This window comes from Thermobia domestica, chromosome 18 (assembly GCF_964235325.1).
Source record: "Thermobia domestica chromosome 18, izTheDome1.hap1.1, whole genome shotgun sequence".
NCBI classification, from domain to species: domain Eukaryota; kingdom Metazoa; phylum Arthropoda; class Insecta; order Zygentoma; family Lepismatidae; genus Thermobia; species Thermobia domestica.
In genome coordinates, this window is record NC_137471.1 from 136,543,635 (window position 1) to 136,562,734 (window position 19,100).

Consider the following 19,100-nt stretch of genomic DNA (forward strand, 5'->3'; position numbering starts at 1 on the left):
TAAAAATACAAAATACAATTTGTATAGCTTCAACGTTCGATCCGATGCTCACATGTTTCTACAGACACATATTTCTAAAATACATATTACCAATTAATTCACAAAATATCTCCTTCACCATACATATTATACCAGTTTGTTTATCAATTTCGATTCAAAAAATCTTTTTTTTTTTTTTAGATTGGGCAATTTCTAAACCATCTGATACGGACCCTCAACATCCTCAGGAATGTTTTGTAATGCGTCGGCTCAGCTGTATGATAGCGCCATATTACACCCTGCTGTGAATAATTGTGATGAAGTCTGTATTGTAATAATTTGTGTAGGTAGAGACAATGATAGTCCGGGATTTCTAGTCCTTCACTCATTTATTTTACAAAAATACAAAATAGTCTTTGTGTCTACAAGGTTTGATATATCTTCCTTATGACCAGAGGTGAAAGGAAGTAATGTTTCATACGAGAGCACCTTCGCTCATGGCAGTCACCGGGGTGTCTTGTAGCGACTTCAGGTTAAGGTCCTTGGGTAACCTCCTCGCTCATGGCAGTCTCGCGAGGTATGGTTGTGTTGAGGAATTCCTTTTGCTTCAAGGCAGCCTGCCGGGATTTTAGGAAATGTAGAACCTCTTCGTCCAATGCGACCTCAAGAGTTTATTAAAGGTTAGCAATCAGTGGTCAACTGATACCTCCGTCTTCTTTGGTTCCACTTTTATAGGCCCTCTTCAGGTGGCTCGTTTTCTTTCGGTTCCCATCGTGTTGTTCTTCGTATCTTCCTGGTCCATGTATCGTCTGCTTGTTTACAAACAATAGCACGTGTCGTATGTAAACATGTGCTCATGGCAGGGGCGGATCCAGGGGGGGCGATCGGGGCGATCGCCCCCCCCCAGAAGAGGAAACTTTCTTATTTTATATATATAAATAAAATCCATCCCAGAGTTTGGAGCCCTTAAAAGTAGCATTATGACAACCCACCGCCCCCCCAGAAGTCGGTCCTGGATCCGCCCCTGGCTCATGGTGTAATGTGGGGATCCTTACAGTATGGATGTTGTGAGCTAGAAACATCCTTATACATAAAAAGAAAAATATGGAATAAAAACAATAATGTTATAATAATTAAAACACTGATGACAGGGATGAAGAGAATAGTATTAACTGTATAAATTGGAGAAAGAAATAGGCCTGATTTTCTGTACTTGTAGTATTACTAGTGGAGATATGAACTGTGAAAAGAAAGTAATGATATTAATAACTTTAAAAGAATTCGGGAGAAGAAAAAACGTATTAGTTAGGTTTCTCAAAAAATATTAGGAAAGATTCAAACGATGGGCAGTCAAAAAATTCCCGGAATGTTGTTCTAGGTTGAGCATTTCGGATGCAATCACAATGAATCTTGTACTGTATAGACAAAAGGTTGCCTAATTATAAAATTAACAAGTATTAACACGTCATAACAGGCAATATACGAGTAGTGTAGCTGAACAGAAGAGTGTGTAGTGATCAGTTTACGCAATATCACAGATTGAGCAACGTGCATACATCAACTTTATGTGCAAATTGGGAAAAATCTGCTTCAGAGACTTTAATAGCAAACAAGTTTGACTCTTCTCAAAGCTAAAAGCTAAAAATGGCCCTTTTCTTTCTTTTTTTTTTTCGGGGGCCGCGGTGGCTCAGTGGTAGAGCGTTCACCTCTGGTGCTTGGGGTCCCGGGTTCGATCCCAGGCCCCGCCAAGTGAACTTTGTGGTGAACAAACACCGTGTGCGTGGGTTTTCTCGGGGATTTCCCGTTTCCTCCCACTTTCTTCATTCCACCATTTCATTCATTACTCATCATCACCGTCTCCTTTAGCCTAACCGGCAGAACCGTGGGATGTAAAACTCAAAGATTTCATTTTCATTTTTGGCCCTTTTCTGTTTCGGGCCAACGGAGAAAAGATCAAAATGAACGCGACGCTTAAACTTCGAAAGTTTTCAAAAGAGGCCTTTCGTTAATATTTCCATCAATTGCAGGAGATCAAGTAAATGTGTACTTATATTTATTTATTTATTTATTTATTTAATAATTACCAGATACAGCTCAGAGGCCATTTTACACTGGACATCCAACAACAACAACAACAATGGAAAGGATTTGGGAAGATATCGGCCAAGGCCTGTTTTAGTAGGTACCCTCCCGGAATTTGTCTGGTAGGACTGAGGGAAACCCTGGAAAACCACAGTCAGGATGGTCGGCAGCGGGAATCGAACCCAGGACCTTCCGAATGCGAAGCCAACGCTCTACCACTTAGCTACAAAAAAAATTCAGAAACCTTTTTTCACTGCCCTCGTATATTGTAGCATAGAAAACAAATATGGATAGTGTGAAGACTATTTCATGGGAAACGGCTAGAAACCCTTAGAAATATATATAGAAGAAAATGGACAACATTTACTAGGTAGGGTGGGAAAGAAATATAATGACATGGGGAAGTTTTGGGAAGTTCTTGAGAAACGTTGTATATTTGAGACAATTGAAAGTGGTAAGAAGTGTTTGAGAATAAATTATTATTTGAGGAAAATAGAATGAAAATTGAGATGCGTTGATAGACCACATTAAACATGCTATTTCATGCATGAAAGACGAAATGAATAGCACGAAAAAAATACAGAAATTTTTCAATTCGCTTCAAGTAACCAGCACCTTTTAGTAACGATGACGACTAATTACTTTATTGAATAGTAGATTGATTTGTGATTTAATGGAGACATAATCTCCAAGGCTATTTGTATCACTGAAATAGATAATACATTATCTAATTATATTACATTCACTGAAATTGGAAGATAAAGGCTGTGCGTGATGTCAGCTTTGAAATGCAAAACGTGCTTCGAATATAATTCGCCATTCGTTGTTTCCTTTTCTTTGATCTAATAGTGATAAACATAGAACGTCAAATACTTCATTTTAAGGAGTAATGATAAATTTATGTTTCACCTATATTACCTTATGTATAGCATTCCATTATATTATTTGTATGTTAGAATACGTAGAAACTCCTTTTGCTCTTATAAATATTATGTAGTTTCACACTATGCTTGTGTTACATAAAAATGCTTTCTGTACAGAAATTATATATATATATACGAGGGTAAGTCAAAAATTCAAAAATTATTCGCAATTTTGATATAACTCTACTTACATTGCTCATACTGATCTATGTCCTCGATTAATTTATTGCTATGCTCTTGTGGTCATGCTATTAAAGTTTGATCCTAATTTCTCCATTTGTCTTCCTTTTGTTGCAGGTAGATCATGGCCGCTCCATTAGAAATTTGTACCAGAGAGGAACAACGAGCAGTGATCCGGTTTTTGTGGTCGGAAGGTGTATCGTGGGTCGCAATCCATCAAAGACTTTCGGCACAATACGGGAACAGTGTTTTGAAGCAACGGAGTGTCTACGAATGGATTGAAAAATTAAAAAAAATGGTCGCACAAGGAAGGAACCAGACGACCATCTACGGCCTTAAATGGTGACAACACTGAGCGTGCATGTGACATGTTTCTGTTAGACAAACGAGTGACTATTGATGAAGTGACACATCGTCTAGAAGTTAGTCTTGGTTCCAGATATAACTTCCGACTATGAAAACCGTATCAGTGTTGTTCCTCTTTGATGCAAACTTCAAATGGAGCGGCCAGATTTATCTGCAACAAAAAGAAGACAAATGTAGAAATTAGGATCAAACTTTCATAGCATGACCACAACAGCATAATAATAATAAAATAAACAGACAGAAGTTGGTATGAACAATATAAAAAAAGGTATAGCTATATTGCGGATTATTTTGACTTGCCCTCGTGTATATATATGTCTTCTAAATTACACTTAATTTGCTGTAGAATTTATGACTTATTTTACAAAATTAGTTTCTCTATTCTAAAATAATAGTAATATTGAAGTTTATATATTATAAAATATAAGAACTAATGAATTATTAAACTTATTTTATTCTTTTTTTATATTTATTAGCAATTAGAATATATTCAGCTTCCAATATAACACTTTCATTCAAGAGTTAAGGGCATACTTCCTGTTATGATAAGATGGTAATTTTCTTTATGTAACGTTAGCCCTACCTATCGCCATTTGCAATATACAAGTCCACAATCTACAAGTAAAAAAATATTCGATATAAATGTCAGACTCTTGTTAAAAATACAACAACATTGCTATAAATTGTAATGCTAGAACAAGAGACAAGCAAGATATTTAAATTGCAAAAGCTAAAGAAACAAACATCATACTCTTGTGAGATAAAGTACTATCTATAAAAACATTCGATTGAAAGTTTAATCGTAACGTAACTTCAAAAACTTACCAAGTAATTTTAATAATAATAATAATAATAATAATAATAATAATAATAATAATAATAATAATAATAATAATAATAACACAACCACACAAAACAATAAAAAAAAATTCTGTGCACTGAACCCCAAGGTATGGATTCGGTGTATTTTGTTACTCAAAATACAAATTTTGAAACCCCCAGAAAGATTGACTATTCATTTTTTACAGGCGAAAAACTTTAGCGATTTTGAATAGGGAGGATACACGTAACATAGCCATTAAAAAAAAAAAAAAAAAAAACTGAAGTTCTGTGCAGCAGACCCAGATATGAATTCAATATATTTTGTTATGCCGATTCCAAATTTCCATTGGGGCTTAGGAATTGTTACAAAAATTCTAAGTCCAAATTTTTAAAAAAATACTTGACCCGTTTTCTTATGCAATCCAGAAATACATGTCTCGATCGATTAGTTATTTCTTGTCTTCAATCCAACTCCCTCCCTCTTCCACCTCTTCTTGTCTAAGGCAGCGTGTGCGACGTAATACCCAGAACAATGGACTGTGTCACTTTTTTATGGGCGAAAACTTGAGCAAATGTGAATAGGGAAGATAACACAGCCATACAATAAATAAATAAATAAATAAATAAAAGTTCTGTGCAGCGAACCCCAGAGTATGAGTTCGATGTATTTTGTTACTCCGAATCCAAATTTTGAAACCCCAAAACGATTGACTATTCATTTTTTATGGGAGAAAAGCTTGAACGATTTTGAACAGGGAAGATAAAGGTGATCTTCGCGCATAAAACAAAATTGACACGATCAATCGTTCTGGGGTTTCAAAATTTTGGATTCTGTATAACAAAATACATCGAATCCATATCCTGGGGTCCGCTGCAGAGAACTTTTATTTATTTATTTATTTATTTATTTATTTATTTATTTATTTATTTATTGTATGGCTGTGTTAGGTATATGCCCTTATCCAATATCGTTCAAGTTTTTCGCTCATAACAGAATTTATACGGTCAATCTTACTGACGTTTTGAAATTTGGGTTCTGTATAACAAAATACATCGAAACCTTACCCTGGGATCCAGTTCACAAAACTCTTTTTATTTTTTATTTTATTTTATTTTATTTTATTTTATTTTATTTTATTTTATTTTAATTTTATGTGTGACTGTGTAATTTGTAGCAAAGGCTGTGAAACTATAAATAGAAATCACTATGGAATGTTTTTGTATCTAAAGGTTTAGATTGTAACTCGCTATCGTTGATTGCTACATACGAAATGAAATGAAATTTTTGAGTTTTATGTCCCAGGGTAATGCCGATTAGGCTAAAGGAGACGGTGATTATGAGAAATGAATGAAATGGTGGAATGAAGAAAGTGGGAGGAAACAGGAGAACCCCAAGAAAACCCACGCACACGATGTTTGTCCACCACAAAGTTCACTTGGAGGGAGCTGGGAACGAACACGGGACCCCAAGCACCAGAGGTGAACGCTCTATCACTGAGCCACCGCGGCCTTTCTACATACGAATTGATCGCATTTCACACACACAAAAGAAGAGAAGAGTAGAAAGTAATGTGTAATTACCACTCAGATGAAAAATAAGAAATGGGAGCTTGTGGCCAAGAAAACAATCAAATCCCATCATACATCACTGATTAAAACATGGGCATACATTAATTCGTAGTCATGAAATGTAAAATAATATAGAACTTATCTATATTGTAATGATGGCAACAAGGGTAGAATTTTTCTCATGGTTCTGCTCCTGAAGTATTTCTGCGAAAGTTTTGCCGTACGTGCGATAAGAGTCCGTCCAATTTCATAGTTGTGAAATAACCGTATTTATACAAGTATTTAAAACATCATTAAAATGTTCAAAAAATGAAATAAAATCTTTAAGTTTTACGTCTTCATGGTTATGCAGCTTAAGCTAAAGGAGATGGTGATGATGAGAAATGAAATCTTTAAGTTTTACGTCCCATGCTTATGCCGGCTAGGCTAAAGGAGACGGGGATGATGAGAAATGAATGAAATAGTGAAATGAAGAAAGTCGGAGAAAACGGGAGAACCACGAGCAAACCCACGCACACAGTGTTTGTTCACCACAAAGCTCACTTGGCGCGAGCTGGGATCGAACCAAGGACCCCATGCACCAGAGGTGAATGTTCTACCAGTGAGCCACCGCGGCCCCTTAAAATGTTGAAAGTAGGAAAGAACGGTAAAATGTTCTGTGGCAGGACAGACTCAAGGAAAATAATAATATAAAAATATTGTCTTAAACAGAAAGGATTTGCCTTTAAGTTACCTTATTCATACTGCGAAAAATGAAATGAAAAGAATATTTTATACTTCTTATGTTTTATTTCTGACTTTCAAGTCCACAAACTCGGACAGAAATTGTATCACAAAATTACTTCACGTTAAGCGGGTTATTGGATAGCGTTTCAATTGTACTTAAACGAATACAAAATATTTAATATGTAATATACACTGAATCAAGAATTAGAGATATAATTAACTCGCGCAAATCTTATTACGTTTCAGCACCATAGCAGTGCCTTCCTCACATTGATCTTCCTTCTGAAAAACTAGGAATGGAACTTTCCGTAAGAGATCCCTTTATTTTCCTTTGCTTTGACTTCTTTCCTTTCTCTTTGGCTTGCCTGTTAATTTGCATGTATACTGAATTTGTGGATTTGATCGCGTACTCACCTATTTTCTTTATACTTGACTCTTCTTTTTCATTTTAGTTGATTTTCTTCTTTCTTATGATCTTTTCTTTATTTTTCTTTCTTCTACTCTTACGCTCTTGAGAATTCCTTATTTTTCCTTACTTATGTTTCATCCTTTATTTTTGTTAATTTAATTGTTTATTTTACTCTTCTTGCTTCTTCTGATTCACTCACTATTTGCCTTACTTCTTATTTTAATGCTTTCACATAGTCCCAAACTACGAAGGTGATTCAGAAAGTAATGTCTCCAAGGTGATACTTTTATTTGTGTTTGACAGGTAGTACCGCAGGTACAAATAGTGGCATCATTTCTCGACATAGCCTCCATTACGGGCAACACACTTGCACCAACACGAAACAAGGTTTTTCATCCCATCAGCGAAGAATTGTAGTGGCTGCTGACAATACTATTGCCGAACTGCTGCTTTCACCTCCGCGTAGCAGTTGTAGCTTTGGCCCTTAAGGTGATCCTTAAGCTTGGGGAAGAGCCAAAAGTCGCAGGAGACAAGATCTGGTCTATAAGCAAAATGAGACAGAATGTCAACAACATTTTGTCAGTAGATGGGACAACTTTGAATTTTTTGGCGGAGGAGAGAAGTGTGGCGGTACTCCATCGACTGACGCTCCATTTCGGGGTCGTAATTGTGGATCCAGACTCGTCACCGGCAATGAATGGTCCTGGGCACACATTCCGCACTCACAAATTCAGTGACGGCCCCCTGTTTCAACCGGACGTCACCACTGGATACCATGGATTGGTCCATTACTCTGGAACGAGAAGAGATGGAAACGTGAAGCAAGTGACATTCTATAGCTTAAACATCAGTGCATTAATGGTAAACAGTTCAGAATGTTTGCAGTACTATTGACGAAGTAGTAGGCTTGGATTCATTACTTTCTGAATCACCCTCATATTTTGTGGTGTTTGTAATCTGCGTGGTTGGCCTTTGTAAGTTTACAAAGGTGTCCTTATATTGCTAAATTCCCTACTCCAATCTTTTCTTTGTTTCTCCTACATATGTTATGCAACATGGCCTTGTATATTTACTATTCCGCTTTTATTTCTGAATATCATCTTTCCCTTCCTTTCTCTTATCTCTGTTTCAAGTACTTTATTACCTTCTTTTCAGAATGTCTTTACCCATTCTTTCTCAAATAATCTACTTTCTAATAATTCATTTGTACTTTTTACTTCATGAAATTTTTCGCATCCTCCCTTCTGTTTTCACTATTATTATTTGTTTCTTTACCGTACGTCATTTTCTTCGTCCTGTCTTTCCCTTCATATTCGTTTAATCTGAGCTTGTTTCAGTACATATTTATTTTTCATATTTATTTTCCCTCATTCTCTCCCGTAGTTTTTTTTCACTTATTTATTATTATTTTCTAATTCTAGGCTTCTAATAAAATTCTTTACTGTTGCTATATCTTCATCACTTCTTTTATGGAAATTGTCCCCATTGAATATTCCTGTCGGTATAAAATTCCATTTCTGTTGCTTTTTATCAGCGTGCGTGGGAGCGCATGCAGTCACGTTTCGGCCGCGTTGCAAGCTAGCTTTATACAAAGAACTACGTAGACCGAAACTATCATTTTCAAGACGTCATGCTGAGTAACTAACAATGTCAGTAACGCCTAATTACACACAGTTATTAGTAATAACATGTTGTACAGTACAAAAGTACTGAACCTTACGTGTGGGGAGCATTTAAGGGTTGAGATATGAACACTAAGAAACTGCGTTTTTTATGGTTTCTGACAGACTCACAGTGACATACGTAAATGTTCAGGATAAACATGCAAATTTCTATAAAATTTGAACATATTGGATTCCACTGCTAGGGGAGGGAGGATCAGCGTCATCAAACCCTTAAAACAGTAATTTTCAAGACATCACAGTTGAGTAACTAATATTATCAGCAACGACAAATTACACACAGTTATTAGCATTGACGTGTTGTACAAAAGTATCAAATCTTACCGTATGTGGATCATGGAAGGGGTTGGGTTATAAATATGCACAAACTGCATTTTCCGAGACAGGTTTATTCACTCACTGACTGACAAATATTTGGTATGTTCCCTACTAACTAGAAATACGAAATTTCGTACATTGGTAGGAGGTAACATGTATATCTCCAGAAAATTCCAAAGCTTCGTGTACCACTGCTAAGGAGGCCAAATAGCGCCATAAACTTCCCAAATAGGCCAAAATGGTCATTTTCTAGATATCATAGTTGTTGAGTAGCCAATAATGACAGCAGCAACAAATTACATTACCAGTAGGAACATATAGTACAGAAATATCAAATCTTACGTGTGGGCGACTATCGGAAGTTGATTTATGAACCCCCTGAAACTTCGTTTTTCGTGGTTTCTGGCTGACTCACTCAATCTCTGATTGATTAATTAACATAAATGTTTCGTATGTCTCCCACTAGCTAGAGATACGAAATTTCACATATTGATGTAGAATAGAAAATAATATGTACATCTCCAGAAAATTTCAATATTTCAGATACCATTGCTAGAGGGGCCAAACAGCAATAGCAACCCTCCAGATTGACCGACATGGTCATTTTCTAGGCATAACAGTTGAGTAACTATTAATATTAGCAACGACGAACTGCACACAGCTACTAGTAATGACATGTTGTATAAAAGTACCAAATTTTACGTGCGAAGGACCATCGGGGATTGAGGTATGAACACCCTTAAATTGCATTTTGCGTGGTTCCAGACTGACTGACTCACTCACTTACTCATTGACATAAATGTTTGGCATGTTCCCGGCTAGTTAGAAATGCGAAATATGGCACATTGTTAGTAGACTAAAGGTACATCTCTAAAAAAAATTCCAAACTTCCGGTACCACGGCTACGGGAACCACTCCACGCCATCAACACCCCAAACTACCCGTTCTCTAGATTGAAATGGGGTCATTATCAACAAGATATCAACAGATTATTATTATTATTATTATTATCACTGAGTACCAACTTCATGTCTACTGTACACGTCATTCATACTATCAAGAAGAACTTGAATATAACCACGTTACCAAAAGATTAGTTGACTCTGCATTTAAAGAACCTAACTCAAACTTGTCTTACAACAACGCTGTAACATAAGCTTTCAAGTAAAAATAGATAAAGTTTTCTCTTATTCTCAATCGTTATGCCTGTTCCTTTTTCCTTTTGTCCTGACTTCATTAAATATAAAGTTTCTTCACGTCATAACAAGTTTATTCCATATCCTTTTCAATGTTTGCGTTGTTTTTTTTTTCAGACATCAGTTTAATAATTTGATTTATTTCGATTTTTTTACTTTCTTTCGCCTTATATTATTTCTAATAGCTATTTAGTTTCCAGCTTAATATACGAAAATCTCCTTCATGCATTAATTCCTCAATTCATTACTTCGGCACAAGTTTTTTTTTCTTTTTTTTTTAAACCTGCAATTCTAGTTACATTTGTGTACGGTAGTATGTTTTTCTTTACACTGTCTGTCCTTCTAAAAACATACGGATGCCCCTTCCTTTGTTTGTCATTCAGAATCCTTTTATTTATTTTCACTACACTTTCTTTTTCTTCTTTTTTAGTTGTCTGCATAAATGTCCTTCAAGTTCCTTTTCTTTCTTCTTCTTTTTTGACTTTTCTTTCGTAATCTCCTTTTTTCTTCTACTAATCTCTTCATAATTTCTTCTCATTCTCTTGGTTATGCTTAATTCTTAATTCTAGTTCATCACTGATATATTTACTTCTTTTATTCTTCTTGTCCTTAATCATTTCCTCCCTCATCGTCTTTTTTCTTCTTTTTCTTTGGTATTTCTCAATTGTCCAGTATTTTCCTACTAGTATTTGTATATTACATTATTTTCTCTCTTTAATTCTATTGTCCATTATTTTCTTTGTATCTTGTATTACACGTATATCATATCACGTAATCTTGCATATCAATTGCTCCACATGTCTGTATTTTTTCTATTCTTTGTCCTCCCTTGCCATGTCAACTACTTCGTTATTTTCTTTCGTCCATGTCTTTACTATTTCTATAAATACTTTTGTTATTTTTTCTGTTGCTTTATCCATTCTCTCTACGTCACACTATTTTTACTTCCTCTTTCTTCTTCCCTTGTTTCCTTTTCTTTTATATTCAGTCTTTTTTTCATATTATTTTTTTAGTGTCTGCTTTCTTCTTGCTCTTTCTTGAATATGTATATATATTTTTCATCTTCATCAAGAGTTACGTTTATTATGCATCATTTTGTTGATTCTAATAAAGTTATTTTTGGTCGCCGTATCTATAATATGTTTTATGATAATACATCTAAGCCACTCCGATATGAATTTTCCTTCTTGGCTCTTTTTGATTGTTCTGTTAGTTCTGTTTCGTTTCTCCACTTTATTCTTCTGTGTTCATCGTTTGCTTCCTCATGAATTTTCTGTTACTTTACTAGAATTCACACGCCTACAGATTAATAGTAGCTGAGAGTCTTCTTTTCACAATTATTTGAAGAAATAAGTGAGATTAAGGAACGAAGCAGTTGAATGCAATACGACCAGATAAAGAATCTTAAAATACTGTATGCAATGAATTTAGATAAAAAAAAGTAATGAGTATAACGATTGACAATATGAAAGAGCAAGAAGAAATTAAGATTTTACATATTTTAGGATAGAGATCACGTTACAGTAAATAAAGGGATTGGCAACAGATTGAGAACAAAAATAATAATAATAAGAAGAAAAACAGACTTACAAACAAAAGAATAGCATGAAATGAAGAAAAAAAAGATGGAAAAGAAAAAAAGAGGTTGCTAGTTATAAGAAAAGCAGGAATAAATGAAGAGAAAGAAACAGAGTTTAAGCTGTAAATAAGATAACAAAGTAAATAATAGTCGTGAAAGAAGCAGTATATGGTATACAACGTGAGTGAAAGAAAAAGAAAATCAAAATATAAAGAAGAAACTGTACGCATGAAGAAGAGAAATAGCAAGGATATTACAATAAAGTAAATGGGTAAAAGAAGAATAACACTAGTAATGAAAAGGAAACGGGATGAAGAGAAACGCGAAAACTTAAAAGGGCTTACGCAAAAGAAATATTGTGGGAAAGTAGAAAGTTAAGGAGAGAATTCTACAGAAATTGTAGGAGATAGGATTCAGGAAACTTTTTGTTGTCGTTACGTATTTTGGGGTTTAGCGTCCTGTTCGGCAGCAAGACTAGATAAGACGTGGACCTAGAGCTTACAGTTACATCCATGTAAATGTCATGAAAACATATCCCTTATTAAGGGTGGTATTAAGATGCTGAAATTTGTTAGTGGATGCAAGGCAAGACTTAGTTCTACTATTTCTCCATAGGTGACAGCACCTTACTGACAGAAAACACAAGAAAAAGTGTTGTCTCAGCAGATGGCAGGCTTAAGAGAGCATTAAATTACAACGTACTTGTTTTTGTTTTTGACGATAAACAATGCGCAACTTCGATATCTATTTCGAGATCAGAAAAGGAAAACCTCTGTCTTTGATCTTTGGTAGTGTTGCCAACCTGAAGCAGCATAAAATTCCTTCAGAACATCAAAATTTCCCTTTTTCAGTCCAAATGTTCCATAATGCAAGTAATTATTTTTATCAGTAATATGAATGCTCTCCTCACGCGCCCACAACAAGTATGTCCTATATAACGGTCCAGGCAGCCTTTTGACAGTAAATGAAACCAGTATTACAGCACACATATAGAAAAATGACACCTGGAATGAAAAGGGTTAACATCAGTCGTGATATGTAGATAATTTGGTACTCCTGCAATGAAATTTCTTAAACCGAATGTTCTGCTATATATTACATGATATAATAATTTTAGTTATATACACAATAATTCCCATCTATAAAATCCATTCACCTTTAAAATAAAACTTTATTTCATACGTATTCCTGAAAATATTTTTCTAATATCAATATGTAGAAATTTAAGAAGTGCATTTAAAATTTCGATAAAATTACAATGATACTAATGGAAATTTCCTTATTAATCAGCTAATGGTTAAAAGAGAAGCTAGTGTTATATTGGAAGCTGACTATTTCTGTACAAATTGAGATGTAATAAAGGCTTTCTTGAAATGATCTTCGGGGCTATAACATTTTATTACGGAATAAACTACTCAACATACATGTTGGAAAGATTGTTAAATGGAAGAACTGCTTTGTCTCATATTATAGATATTTAATATGAATAACACGGAACACACGGTATACTTTGACACGATAGTTTACTTTTACGTTCAAAGAGGGGCCTGCCGATAGTACGAGGGATAATCAATAAATTATGATCATAAATGAATAGAACATAATTACATGTTCTAATCCACCAAATGTTGATGGTATTTTACAAAATAGTCCACATTACATGCAATGCACTTGTCACGTTTTTGCCAGTCATCAAAGACATGCTAGAAGCCATTTTTGGACAGATCCTTCAAAATCGCCTCCGCAGCTATCACCACTGCCCCTGAAGATGCGAAACGCCGTCCCCAGAGCTGTTTCTTCAAAGTTAAAAAAAAGAAAGAAATCATAAACCAGGGCTATATGGAAGATGGGGTACACACGGACCGTTGATTTTTGCAAGATAGTCAATAACAACATTGGCAATATTGGGCCTGGTGCTATCATGGTGTAGAATCCATCCTGTTTCTTTCAAATGTGGTCGTTTCCAATTAATGTGACGTTGGAGGGTTTTCAATACACTCTACACTCCCGTGACAGTTGTATGTGGTGTGATGACATGCCTCGAATATTGAAAAATGAGATGACCGTAACTTTGTCAGCTGAAGCAATCACTCTCCCTTTCTTGGGTGTTGGTGATGAAGGAGACTTCCATACAGAACTCTGCTGCTTGGAGTCATAATGATGAAACAGAATTTCAATGCACTGTACTGTTCGTTGCGTATCACTTCCATCTTGCCTTGTGCGAAACTAAAACTACGCGTGCTTGAGCGGCTGCCAAGATCACATTCCTGACGTCATGGCCTTCAAACCTGTTCGATCTATTCATTATTTCTCCCACTACACAAACGTGTTTCGCTTTCTGTGCCTTACTATTGTATTCACCTAATAAACATTGATGATCAGTCTTTATTGCTCAGCCTACGTATTTACTAGTTGTTATGTAACACTCTTGTTGATCTATATATTTCGAACATGAATAAGACAAATATCGTCTTTTTTTGTGTGTACCTCGGCTATACGAAGTCATTTAATTCTGTGACAACATTATGTTAAGGTAGTGACAAAAGTCGTTATGGTTGAAGTGCGGCGAATGTTGTAACTAAGGCGTGACTCATGGCTGTAATTAGTGGTGCTATTCATTAGGTTCGCACCGGTTCTAGCGAACCGGTTGTTAAAATGTTTCGAGTTTGCAGAACCGTTTCTTATACCCTGACTTAACCTCTAGAGTCATGGCACTAACCGGTACACATTTTGTTTTTTGTAACTATCGCTTGAAATATGATGATTGTTGATGCCACCTAATGAACAAGATTCGTAATAAACACAGGTGGAGGTACGTACACGTAACAAAGCAGCTTCTACTACGATGCAAACCTTAGAATAGAAGCAAAAATAATAAAAACCAGAGGAGCACATATGTGTATCTAAGGACAGAAGAGAATAAAGTAAATTTAACCGTTATACCCAGGAACAGTAAATTTTGGTTTAACTATCTTTGTTTTTCGAAAGTCTTACAGCTACAGAGTTATACATATGATCTCTTAGAACAAGGTATAAGCGTTTATTTCTTAATTTCAAATGCGATATCAAAAACGAAAACAGCGATTACATCAGTATAGTTGTGAGGGTTATTTATATTTGAAACGCATATATACCATTATCAATAATTGTTAATACTTTTTGACAACAATCTATCTTGCATGATTCGCTTCCAATATATTCGCAATGCTACCTAATTTCATCACATCACCTTGCTGTGTAGGCCGATATTTGTCACTTGTGGTATCCAGTAAAAAAATGTTTTTGTCTACCTTGTATGGTTTGTTTCCTGAGAGAGTTATATCTAGTATCTACCTATCCATCTGCTCTCTCTCTCTCTCTCTCGCTATATATACAAAACAACCGGTTCTGTATATATATAAAAATCACATTCATGTAGCTTTCCAGTTCAGTATATCTCAACATTGTAGCAAGTTGTTATTTCATTGATGTGGAAGGTAGTTTCATCGAAAATATTACATTCTTCATCAAAGTTGCATTGTCCGTTATTATATTCTTGAATTGTGAACAAAACTATCGTAAAATCCTAAAACCATTATGTGATAGTTGGATTTGAACACAAATGCTTACGAAGTACCTTTTACGTACATTGTTGTATTGTCCTGACAACCTCGGTTCTGTATTTGCTGTTCGGTTGACCTCCACGGTTGCCTATGCGTTCCTTGTCGTTTTTTGAATTTAACATTTGACAGTTGAATTTCTTTTGCACAATCAAATCGTTTTTGTTGAGTTTTATTCCACGAGTGAAAAAATATTCATTAAGTGTGTTGTTGAACTTTGCACGAAATGCACGAAGTACAGTAATTTTTACATACTTATAGCATTCACCAACCTCACTATGTGCTAGTATGAGTGAAAAATGAAGATAAGGTGGGCATGTAAAGAAAAAAATTAAAAGTGTGCCTTCAATAAAGTGTAGTCCTTTTAATACCCGAAGATCATTTTAAAATGTACTATGCTTAAATACTATCGTAAATATATTTTCTTTTGTTTATATTTTGTGTTACTGTTTATTATTATTATTATTCAAGATTTCTTTTTGTTTTATGTTTACTGTAGGAACCCATCGTTGAAGGTCTCGTCATCGGATAAAAGTCCAAGTCCAGAAGGAGGTTGGGTGGCTCCACCAACGGAGGGACCATGGGAAAACGAAACTAAAAACCATGTTTCTACGGAGGCTTCTGGAGAAGATACAGGAGAGGTAACAACAGTTTCTATTCATATTACTATGGCTAAATATGATTTATTTCTCTCTTTTAAACTTCCATAATAAGGGGTTTACCATCAGTTGGTATGGTGATTGTAACTTGAGTTAAAGAGAACACGAGATAAAAATATGTAATTTATAATTTATAATAAAAAGATGAAGTCACTAAATCATCTTAGCAAAACGACTAAGGATAATAGTATTAAGATATACTGTAAAAATTATAAAAACATATATAAAAAGGTAATAAAACAAGCCAAAATGTCCTATTATAATAATGTAATTTCTAATGCAGAAAACAAGACCAAAATGGCCTGGAAAATAATTAAAGAAGAAACAAACCAAAAACCACATTATGTTCAAAATAGTGAAATAAAACTCGCGAACGGCAAAAACTGTAAAGACCCTCATGTTATTGTTGAGCTTTTCAACTCTTACTTCAGCAATATAGTTACTAACCTACTTAAATCGCAAGCACCATCGAATGATATTAAAAATAACCCTAATCGAATTAATCAAATAAATAGTTCTTTATTTATGGTTCCAACAAATCCTTTTGAAATAATATCAGTAGTAAGGAATTTTAAATACGGATCATCAAGGGGACCGGATGACATCCCAGAATTTATAATCAAAAGATGTATCCACGCAATTGCACAGCCTCTGTCTCACATAATTAATAACTCATTTTTACAAGGTACATTCTCAGACAGCCTGAAATGGGCCTTATAAAATCATTGCACAAAAAGGGTGACAAAAGGAAATGCGAAATTTACAGACCAATAGCTCTCTCCTCTAAATTTTCGAAGATTATAGAATCCATAATGAAAAATAGATTAATTACACATTTGGAACGTAACAATGTTTTATCTGACTCGCAACATGGCTTTCTTAAAAAAAGATCCACATCAACAGCTGCACTTCATTTCTTGCAAGAAGTAGTAGACTCAATAGAATGTAAATCATACCCATTATCTATAGTGACTTAACTAAAGCTTTCGACTTTGTCAACCATTCGTTACTCTTAAGTAAATTAAATGTATATGGAATAAGAGGTGTTGCTAACCGATGGTTTCAAACTTACCTTAGAAATAGACAACAATTTGTAGAGATAAATTTCATTAATGAAGGCAACTTGTATATCGAAACTCACAAATCAAAACCTTCCATTGTTAACATAGGAATTCCTCAAGGATCAGTCTTAGGACCAATATTATTTCTTTTATATGTTAATGATCTACTACTTTATATCACTCATGGTAAGTCATTTCTGTATGCAGATGACACAAATATACTTGTAAAAGGAAGTAATCTAATTGAGCTGCAAAATAATATAAACATAACCGCAAGAGAGCTAGAAACTTGGTTACACCACCATAATTTAATTATTAACACCGAAAAAACCAAATGTTTATATTTTTTCCCAACTAATTCATCATCGATTAAACCTTCGTTTACAATTAATAATAATAATGTGGAAGGTGTTTCAAATACGAAATTCTTAGGATTAAACCTGGACGACAAACTTAAATGGAAACATCATATAAACAATCTATACCAAAATTTATCTTCTATTGTTTATATGGCTTATACACTTTTCTCTGTTCTTAACCTAGACACTTTAATTTCATTATATTATGCGTCTTTTTATTCCCGAGTATTGCCTTCTGGGGTGTCATTAATGATTTGTTTACAATATTTAGATTACAAAAGAAAATAATCCGTATTTATTTATTTTGCGTTCAAAAGACCACAGTATTGTACATTTGTACATGCGGTATAGAACATGTCAAATTCTATTATTGTCTATATAATAAACTACTACTATAGTTCCTTATACATTACATTAGTCTTACAACATGATACATATATATACATAGAAATACCATACTTTATCTATTCATCTACCTGGTTTTATTCATAGTGCGAGAATCAATAGTTTTTTTCTTTACATTATGCTATCTTCATTTATTATTTAGGAAACAGTATTCAAGATATTTGATTATAATAATATATAAATAAATATGACTACTCATGTAATAATAAAATAAAAAAAACCTTACTATTGATTCATACAAGTTTCTAGCTTGAGCATGTCCATAAAATTCCGAGACAGTATAAAAGCAGTGCTCTTGTAGGTACTTTGTTAGTCTTTGTTTAAAAAGGTGATCAGATTCTGAGTTTCCTATGTTGATGGGTAAGCTGTTATAAATTTGTATTCCTGTATATTTTGGGCCTTTTTGGTAAAGTGCTGTTTTATGAATGGGAATTGTAAAATCGCTTTTGTTTCTGGTATTGTATGTATGAATGTCACTGTTGCATTTAAGAGACGGTTTCAGGTATTTTCTTATAAAGATTGCCGTTCGTAATATATAAAGGCAAGGCAGTGGGAGAATTTTAAGCTCACAAAATATTCTTTTGCATGATACTCTTGATCTTGTACCTTTTTCATTGTTCTCAGTGCCCTTTTCTGAATCTTAAAAATTGTCTTACTTTCTGCTGCGTTTCCCCAGTGTATTCTTCCATACGTAAGTAGACTCTCAAACTGACTATGATAAATTACTTTTAATGCTGATATGTTGAATGATGTCTTCACACTTTTTAAGGCGTAGTGCACTTTACAAAGTTTCTTTTGGAGTACAAATACATGCCTATCCCACGTTAGTGTATCACTTACCCAGAGTCCTAGAAATTTCGTTGCTTTAACGTTATCTATAAATTTATTTTTAACAGATATGATTGGATTATTTACATTTGTATTTCGAGAGTGATGAAAGTTTATTACTGTATTTTTATCGGTATTTAATTTTAATTTATTAATTTCAAGCCATGAGTTTAATTCTTCTATTGTTTGTTCGATACTAACTTTCATTTTACTGTCAGTGTATTCAATAATGGCTAGACTTGTATCGTCAGCAAACATGGTTGGTTTGGCTATTTTTATGTAAGCTGGAAGATCATTGATGAAAATTATAAAGAGAGTAAGGCCTAAAATCGAGCCTTGTGGCACCCCACATTTTATT

The 19,100-nt window shown here is 34.4% G+C and overlaps 1 protein-coding gene across 2 annotated transcripts in view; it reads left to right on the plus strand.

Annotated features, from left to right (window-relative positions):
- The window catches only part of LOC145675647 (uncharacterized), a 920,247-nt gene that overhangs the window by 886,794 nt on the left and 14,353 nt on the right, over positions 1-19,100 (plus strand). For both annotated transcript variants that reach the window (XM_081746206.1, XM_081746207.1), the window contains exon 22: positions 15,930-16,071. In XM_081746206.1, the coding sequence (XP_081602332.1) occupies positions 15,930-16,071 (142 nt within the window). The remainder of the gene's footprint in view (positions 1-15,929; positions 16,072-19,100) is intronic.